This window comes from Apis dorsata, unplaced genomic scaffold (assembly GCF_000469605.1).
Source record: "Apis dorsata unplaced genomic scaffold, Apis dorsata 1.3 scaffold_197, whole genome shotgun sequence".
Classification (NCBI taxonomy): Eukaryota; Metazoa; Arthropoda; class Insecta; order Hymenoptera; family Apidae; genus Apis; species Apis dorsata.
In genome coordinates this window covers 56,923-65,944 of record NW_006263481.1, presented here as the reverse complement: position 1 = coordinate 65,944, position 9,022 = coordinate 56,923, and the positions used below count along the sequence as shown (strand labels likewise).

The following is a 9,022-nucleotide window of genomic DNA, read 5'->3' as shown; positions in this document are numbered from 1 at the left end:
TTTTCAGTAATAAGTCAAATACTTTACCTATAGAAAGTCGATATAATTATATAAATATAGATTTATCGCCTAATGGATCAATATTAATTGTAATTAATGAAGGTACAATTTTTATATACTTTATTTAGAAATTAATCTTAAAATTTCAATATAATTTTATTTAAATAATTTTTTTATAGAGGGTGAAGCTCATATAATTAGTATGATTAGTAAAATGGTAATACACAAATACAGATTTAAACGACGTGTTAGATGTGTAAAGTTTTCTCCAAATGGTAAACATTTTGCAGTATGCAAAGAAAATAATGGTATATTTTTATAATTATTTATATATAATTAATATATAATTAAGTTTTTTTATTAAGAAGATGAATGATGATTATTTTTTCAGTATTTATTTTTAATGCACCTGGCTTGCAAACAGGTGAATATAATCCATTTATTATGGAACGTGTATTCCATGCAGCTATGGATGATACAACTTTCGTTAATTGGTCTTATGATTCAAAATTATTAGCTGTTGCTTCTAAAGATATGGCTACCAAAATTTATAGTTTAGAAAAATATGAAAATTTTAGATATATTAATCTTGGTGGTCATTCTGATGAAATTGTAACATGTTTTTTTGAAAAAAAAAATTATGATTTGACTACAATTAGCAGGTATGTAATTTGAATCTAATTTTTAGAAAAACATTTTATTATAATATAATATAATATATTATAAAGAAATGGACAACTATGCATTTGGGAATGTACAATCGATCCAGAAGATTTAATGCCATTAGAATCACCACCATTTAAGAAAAACAAGAAAACAGATAGTGATGAAGAAGATGATATTAATGTTGAAAAGGCTAAAGAGAAAATAGATAAACAAATGAAAGCTTATGAATATAATTTAGAACAATCACGTAATTTTTTTTTATAATTTTTTTTATAATTTTTTTTATTTATTTTTATTTTTATTTTTATAATTTTATTTTTATAATTTTATATTATACATAATAATAAAAATGTCGTGAAATATATAATATAATATATATTTTAGAAAATTCATTTGAACTGGATGTAAAAGACATTGAAAATGAAACAGGAGTTAAGCAATTACGTTATACCAAATTATGTCGTCATTATTTAAGTAATGAAGTTCAAAAGCATGAGAAAAAAAAAATAATACTCACTGCAGCTGCATATCATCAGCAAACTAATATTCTAGTCGTAGGATTTAGCAATGGTTCATTTTATTTGTATGAAATACCTGATGTAAATATGATACATTCTTTAAGGTATAATAATATCGCGATTTATCAATCTTTTTAATATTAATATATTTATTTTTAATAATTTTTGTTATTTTTCAGTATTTCAAATCAATGTATTACATCTATTGCCATAAATTCAACTGGTGATTGGATAGCTTTAGGATGTTCTTCAGCTGGTCAATTATTAGTATGGGAATGGCAAAGTGAAACTTATGCTATGAAGCAACAAGGTCACAGTAACAATATGAACTGTTTAGCATACAGTCCTGATGGCCAATACATAGTTACTGGAGGCGATGATGGAAAAGTTAAATTATGGAATACAATGAATGGATTTTGTTCTATTACATTTCAGGAACATACATCCACAATAACAGGAGTGATATTTAGTCATAATAGAAAATTTATTGTTTCTGCATCTCTTGATGGTACTGTTAGAGCATATGATTTAGCAAGATATAGGAATTTTCGAACTCTTACTTCGCCGCGACCAGTACAATTTTCCTGCATTGCTTTAGATTCAAATGATGAGTTTCTTGCAGCTGGAGGTCAAGATTTTTTTGAAATTTATTTATGGAGTATTAAATTGGGTACACTTTTAGAGGTATTTTACATTGAATTAATGTTTTTATATAAATTTAATTTTAAATAATATTCTTTTATACAAAAAATTTTTAATCAGAATGAAAAAAAAAAAGAATATGAAATCAAAATAAAATTTTGCAAATTTTTAAATTTTTCAAATTATTTTTTATTGTTATCTCTAAAATATAAAAATATAAATGTTCGCATTGAATTCTCAAAATATTAATATTTTAAAAATTTAAAGAATTATTGTACTTAAATATTGTATTTTTTATTATTTTTAGATATTAAGTGGACATGAAGGTCCAGTTGCTAGTTTGGCATTTAATCCAAGTGTTGCAAGCACCGAATTAGTATCTGTATCTTGGGACAAAACTTTAAAAATATGGAATGCGATTGAAAATGGTTCTGTTCATGAAACATTACAATTAACTGCTGATGGTTTATTTGTTACATATAAACCAAATGGTGAAGAAGTAGCAGTTGCTACTTTAGATGGACAAATTTCATTTTTTCATTGTAAAACAGCAGTACAAATTGGTAGTATTGAAGGAAGAAATGATCTAGGTAGTGGAAGATCTGATACTGATCTTATTACTGCTAAAAAAAATCTTAAGGGCAAGTCAGTATTTTTATAAGGACAAGTATAAAATATTATTATATATAATAACATAAAAATAATATAAACAAAAATTAAAATCAAATTTTTAGAGCTTTTTCGGTTCTTTGCTATTCAGCTGATGGTACATGTATATTAGCTGGAGGACAATCCAAAAATATATGCATTTATAATGTACAGGAATATATACTTGTAAAAAAATTTATTATAACACAAAATAGATCATTAGATGCAGTTGATGTGTGTAACTTTTTATATTAATTTTATAATATTTTTATAATATTTTTATAATGGGGAATAGTATTATTTTTTCAATAAAATTTTATTTTTAATAGGATATTATAAATAGACGAAATCTAACAGAATTTGGAAATCTGGCGCTAGTGGAAGAACGTGATGAATATGAAGGAGGAAATGTAAAGATACGATTACCAGGTGTTAGAAGTGGAGATATGGCTAGTAGAAATATAAAACCAGAAGTTAGAGTATATAGTTTACAATTTTCTCCAACAGGTTAAATTTATTTTCTATTTTATTCTAAATAATTATTATAATAAGTAATTCTAATTCTAATTTTAATTTTTTTTTTTTTTTTTATAGGTCAAGCTTGGGCTGCCGCAACAACGGAAGGATTATTATTATATTCATTAGATAATGGATTGACATTTGATCCATTTCAATTGGAATTAGGAATTACACCAGAAGCTGTGAAAAAAACTTTAAATGAAATGCAATACGCAAAAGGTTTATAATTTATATATAATTTTTGAATTTCTTCAATAAAAAAAATGCTATTAAAAATTTTTTTTAGCATTAATGATGGCTTTGAAGTTAAATGAAAGATCATTAATAAAATATGTTATAGAAAATGTTCTCTGTTCAGATAGTAAGTTAATAAAAATTTATTAATATTAATATAAGTCATTTAATATATTCAATATATTCAATACATATGTATTCATTATATTTTTTTATTTCAGTTGATTTAACTGTAACAAATTTACCTGATATTTATATCGAAAAAATATTGAAATTCATTGCATCAGAACTGGAATTTACTAGACATATACATTTTTATCTTCTTTGGATAGAAACAATATTGACCAAACATGGACCAAGAATAAATACAGCGCTTCAAATGCCAATATTGTTAATGTTGCAAAAAAATATGCAAAAGAAATATGATGACCTAAGTAAAATGTAATAATATAATTTTAATTAATATATAATTTTTATAAATTAATTGTTTAATAATTTCTAATATTTTTTTTTATTATTATTACAGATGTGATTTCAATCAATATACAATGAGTTACTTAAAAAAAGTTGGAGTTTATAAAGCTGAAAGGATTGTTTCTGAAATAGATATAATAGAAATCGACAAGAAATTTGAAAAATCTTTGATAGAAGAAATAGAAAATAATTAAAATATACAATATGAGATAATTATAAAAACATATATTATAAGAAAATAGATTATGTCATACAAATATTATATGAATACAAATATATGTATATAAATATTTTATGTACTTATATAAATTATGTATAGTTTTTTTATAATAACTGAACATATAGAATATACATTTTACATAAATTGATTAATTATTATATAATTAATAATTATTTATTTTTATTTAATATATTAAATTAACTATATATAAAAATATATTATATATTAATTTAAATTATTCATATATTTTAATTATATAAAGTTTTATATAAAATTTTAATAAAGTTTTTTGTTTGAAGATATTACAATTATGAAAAGTTCTTTACAACATGATATTATTAATAACAACATGATTTTATTAATAAATAATTTATATGTTCTTATTTATTATATATATTTTATAATTACATTGCTTTTTTAAGTAAAAGTATCGGCCAATACAAAATGATGAATAACATAAATAATATAGGAAATCCTATTCTGCTATAAGTATCTATTGTTTGTGATTGTGTTTTGTATACACGTATCATTGGATATTCAAGATCTAACCATGCACTTTGCAGAAGGTGCTTACTACCAGCTTTTTTATTTTTTACTTTTGGTATATATGTTGAATCATAATCCCAGATGCTTTGCCCTTTTTCGATAACAATTGCACGCTAAAAATAATGTGATATTTGAATTTTGTATTATTTTTTATTTAAGTTTATTATATATTGTATCATTATAATTAATTAGTTTTGGTATAATATAAAACAAATTATTATTTATAAATTAATAAAAAGCAATTAATAATTTAATGAAATTTTTCTATTACGAGTGGCAAAGTTTATTTTTGGAATAATAACAATAAATTTTTTACTTACAAAATTATTTTCAATTCTCTTATGTATATAGAATTCCATAATTTGTCTAATAGTTAATTTAATTAAATAAATATTAAAATAAATTTAATAAAAATTATATATATATAAGATATTCTTAGTATATGAAAATATAATGCAAAAAATTATTGATAAATATTTTTATACGAATAATATAATATGTTATATCTAATCTTTACATGCATCATATTTGGATGGTAAAGTAATGATAAAGATAGATGATAATCTAAAATACGAGAAATTTTACAAACTTACTAATGTTAGAGAGATATTAAATTTTACTTAATTTATGCAAAGCCTTCTTTTTAAATGTTTTTTATAACATCTAATTTTTCAAAAAAAAATATCTTTTTTATTCAATAATTTTTTAATTTGCTTGAATACTCATTGGCTAAAGAAATATTATCATCAGATAATATTAAATAAATAAATAAATAAATAGATATAAGAAAATAGGAGCAATAATAATTTAAAGTATAAAAATAAAAGATAAATTTACAATATGTTTTGATTAAAAAAAATTATTTTTGTACAATGAATTTCTTATTGTATCTTATCTAATGTTTTCTTCTTATTATATTTTATCTAATACATGACGCATTCATTGAATTCCTGTTAATCATTAATTCATAAGATTTTTTGATTGATTAATATATTGGTATTAACTTTGAACAATGTGTTCATATATATATATATTGAATTAGAATTAATTAAGATTTTTTGTAAGGATCAAAAGACATAATGAGAGATGAAATGAACTAAATATTCAAAATTTTTTGATTTGAAGACAAAATAAACAAGAAGAAAAAATAAAGAAAAAAAAATAACAAAATTTGGTAAAGTTTGATAAATTGATGAAAAAAAAAAAAAATATAACAAAATATGTAAAATCACTTGAACATCGATATTTGAAAAAAATTATTAAGAAAAATATTGTGTCACAATCACAATTTTTTAAATAAATATGAAATTAAGAATTCTTAATAATTTATATGTATACAATATTATAACGATAAAAAGATAAAATAAAATTTTAAAAATAAAAATAAATAAATAAAAATAATAAATAATAAAAATAAAAGTGTTATATAATAACTTCTAAATTATATGACGTTATAAATAATTAATCTTTCGGTATTTAGGTATTTTTATTTTGTTATTAAATGAAATTTAATTCTAATTATAAGAATAATGAAAAAATTGTCATACGAACTGTTGAGTAATGTCGGGACATTATCGACGTTTGCAAATCGTATTCCAACTGGGATCGCAAATCGAGTACTTTAACTACTACGAATTCCCCAAGAGCTGCAAATACAAACATCATACAACCTGCCATCCAAACGTCCAGTGCCTAAACATAAAAAAAATAATAAATAATAATTTATAATAAGTAATATGATAAAATAATCTTATGATTAATAAAAGCAAAGAAATATTTTGAAATATGCTATAATTCTTCCAGCCGTTTCATTATTCTCATTATTGGATCTTTCATTTTTAGATAAAATATTAAAATAAATATCCATAAGATGTGTTATTTAAGGGAAAAGCATTCAATAAAAGGGATTAAATATTATTGAAATGTTAATAAAAGAACTTACTTTCACATAAGCAACTGGAGGAATATCGCTTTTTAAACCAGTAAACATAGTAACTAAGGTCAGCATACTGGTCACTAAAAGAGCCACGCGACCAGGAATCGCATCTAGTCCCAACCAAAAGCTAAACCAAGATAACATAACTACCAACGTGGATGGAGCAAACGTTTGTATCAAATGATGACCAATTTGCCTCTCAAAACGGAAAAAAACTACCAATCGTGAGAAATTTCCTGCAAATTAATCGAACATACATATTTTTCATAATATTCGAATGTCATTAGACAAAGATCATACCACTTTTTTCGAGCATATAATCAACAGTTTCTTCGGCAACTACAGGTTTCCCGATGTCGTATTGTAGAAGTTTCAATTCTGGATTCACCGTGACAGCACCTGTTCCCCATCTCAAACGTAACTTCTGTTTGTGATAGGAAACTATCGCGAAGTAACGCAATTTTTTCCAAGTTAATATAGTTTGATTCTGTCCAATTTGATGACTTTTTGTTGGATAGAAATGAATGATAATTGATGGATTGAGAGTTTATAGCTTTACAGGATATCTCAATCTACTCTATTTGTTAATTTCAATTATCGTTAATATATGCCAATATAACGCAATAAAAAAAAAATGCAACGAATTAATAAGAAGATTGGATTAAGAAACAAATATTCCAAATCTTTAACAATTAACATGAATATAAATGGAATACAAATGATGTCCATTCTGCTTCATTCGTCATTGTGAAGTTCCCACCATAAATTGCAATCTGTTTTAACAATCTGTTTTATCATTATTACCGCTACTCGATATAATATAATATAATAACTCGATATAATCTCATAAGTCGTTTAGAGTTTAAAATTTTTCCAGAATGGATTGATAACTTTTAATGGCGTTAATTAGTTAAAATGTGAGAGTGAGTTACGGAATATAAATAATGCGGTAATTCTTTTCTGTCGTTGAACTTACAACTTTCTATGTAGATAGGGCATATCTGAATGTCCATCGGATACAATTGAAATTCCATTTGGCATGCGATGATGGCATGCATTCGTGCCGAATATTTCACCGTTTTATTCCTATACAACGTTACCGAGGAGAATTTGTGATTCAACGCTGCAATTTCTGAAAGAAGAAAACGAAGAAAGTATTTTTAATCTAATTCAATTTATAAATTTAAATAAGATATCCGTTTCGAAATTGAAATCCGTACGTATCATACGTTATTCCGAAAAGTCATTACGAAAATAAAAACAGTCAGGTTATTTCAATGTCACTTACTTTTTGTATTATTATTTTTTTCTCTCTCTCTCTCTCTCTCACTTCAGTGACATGTAGTTTTCACATTAAGTTTGTCAAATCAAGATTATTATCGATATATTGTCAGATATAACACGTACATAGATAATAAAGATGATTAATGAAAACTTGTGATAAAATATTAGAAAGTATATATATCTTGTCGTATTGTGAACTTTCATTTATCATATGTAATCGAAACATATAATATTATTATCGGAAAAAGAATGAGAATAAGAAAAATAAAACATAAACAACAAATTCCAACATAACGAATTTTTGATCTGATTAAAAATTTACATTTTTTTTTTTTTAACTATAATATTATTTATTTATCCTATTTATCGCATCTTATTGAAACCATTAACAATAAAATTTACCTTAATCGATTCAAATGAAGTCTCGAAACAGCGTTAAAACGAATCGTACTCACCAGAAACTTTTGCATTTAAAAAATAAGGATCCGGTTGCCATAAACTGTCAAAGAATTCAGGGGGTAACGTAACGTAATCGTCACCTTCCTCGAAAATATAATCCGGCATGTCGAGTCGAGATTCGATCCAACTTTGTCGAACGAACATATCCACCCTATTTTAATTATAAAACATTTTTCTTTTATTTCTTTTATGAAAAATATTTATAAATATTTTTATATAAATAATTTATGAATATTATGAATATTTATGAATATTTTTATATAAATAATTTATGAATATTATAAATATTTATGAATATTTTTATGAAAATTGTATACAGGTAATTAAACGATAATCGTTCATTGACCAAGCGATGTAATAAATGATAATTGATCGTGACTTACCGGAAGTCCATATCTTCCACATTTATTGAATTAATATCAGCTACGAAGATATTGAAATCCACGACCACCGGCAAACCTTGCTTTGACGGAGGTCTGATCTCTGCATTTACATTTTTGTATACATTAATATTAATATTATTATATATATTAATATATTATATGTATTAATATATATATTAATATACACTAGGATACAATTATACGTAAGATCATATAAAATTGAATATATACAAGGTGTTCCATTTAATATTCATTGATCAAAGTAATTCAAAATAGTTGGTTTTAATGATATTTTCACAAATTAAACGAACAAGATGGAAAAAGGCTTTGGCAGGTTCATAAAAGTATATATCACGCATCTATACTCATATCTTTCTAATGAAACATATATTCATATATTCTTTGATTCTGCATTTTCACGACGAGTTTTTGTAAAGATCGCATAAAACAATTTTTGGTTCAATAGATAATTTGATACATTTGATTGATATAA

At 23.5% G+C, this 9,022-nt stretch overlaps 2 protein-coding genes across 2 annotated transcripts in view; one reads left to right on the top strand and one right to left on the bottom strand.

Annotated features, from left to right (window-relative positions):
• LOC102671025 (periodic tryptophan protein 2 homolog) overlaps positions 1-4,130 on the top strand; it is a 4,931-nt gene extending 801 nt beyond the window's left edge. Inside the window, exons 2-14 of the mRNA XM_006614793.1 lie at positions 8-102; positions 180-308; positions 392-662; positions 729-913; positions 1,051-1,288; positions 1,364-1,868; positions 2,134-2,471; positions 2,561-2,708; positions 2,804-2,981; positions 3,069-3,212; positions 3,280-3,354; positions 3,449-3,668; positions 3,754-4,130. Of these exons, the coding sequence (XP_006614856.1) occupies positions 8-102; positions 180-308; positions 392-662; positions 729-913; positions 1,051-1,288; positions 1,364-1,868; positions 2,134-2,471; positions 2,561-2,708; positions 2,804-2,981; positions 3,069-3,212; positions 3,280-3,354; positions 3,449-3,668; positions 3,754-3,895 (2,668 nt within the window). The 3' untranslated portion in view covers positions 3,896-4,130. The remainder of the gene's footprint in view (positions 1-7; positions 103-179; positions 309-391; positions 663-728; positions 914-1,050; positions 1,289-1,363; positions 1,869-2,133; positions 2,472-2,560; positions 2,709-2,803; positions 2,982-3,068; positions 3,213-3,279; positions 3,355-3,448; positions 3,669-3,753) is intronic.
• Positions 4,131-4,256: 126 nt separating this feature from the next.
• The window catches only part of LOC102679061 (glycine receptor subunit alpha-2), a 6,832-nt gene continuing 2,066 nt past the window's right edge, over positions 4,257-9,022 (bottom strand). Inside the window, exons 3-9 of the mRNA XM_006614770.2 lie at positions 8,530-8,629; positions 8,143-8,297; positions 7,380-7,535; positions 6,704-6,844; positions 6,410-6,639; positions 6,019-6,159; positions 4,257-4,580 (exon numbers count right to left, since the gene is read on the bottom strand). Coding sequence (XP_006614833.1) covers positions 4,326-4,580; positions 6,019-6,159; positions 6,410-6,639; positions 6,704-6,844; positions 7,380-7,535; positions 8,143-8,297; positions 8,530-8,629 — 1,178 coding nt within the window. The 3' untranslated portion in view covers positions 4,257-4,325. The remainder of the gene's footprint in view (positions 4,581-6,018; positions 6,160-6,409; positions 6,640-6,703; positions 6,845-7,379; positions 7,536-8,142; positions 8,298-8,529; positions 8,630-9,022) is intronic.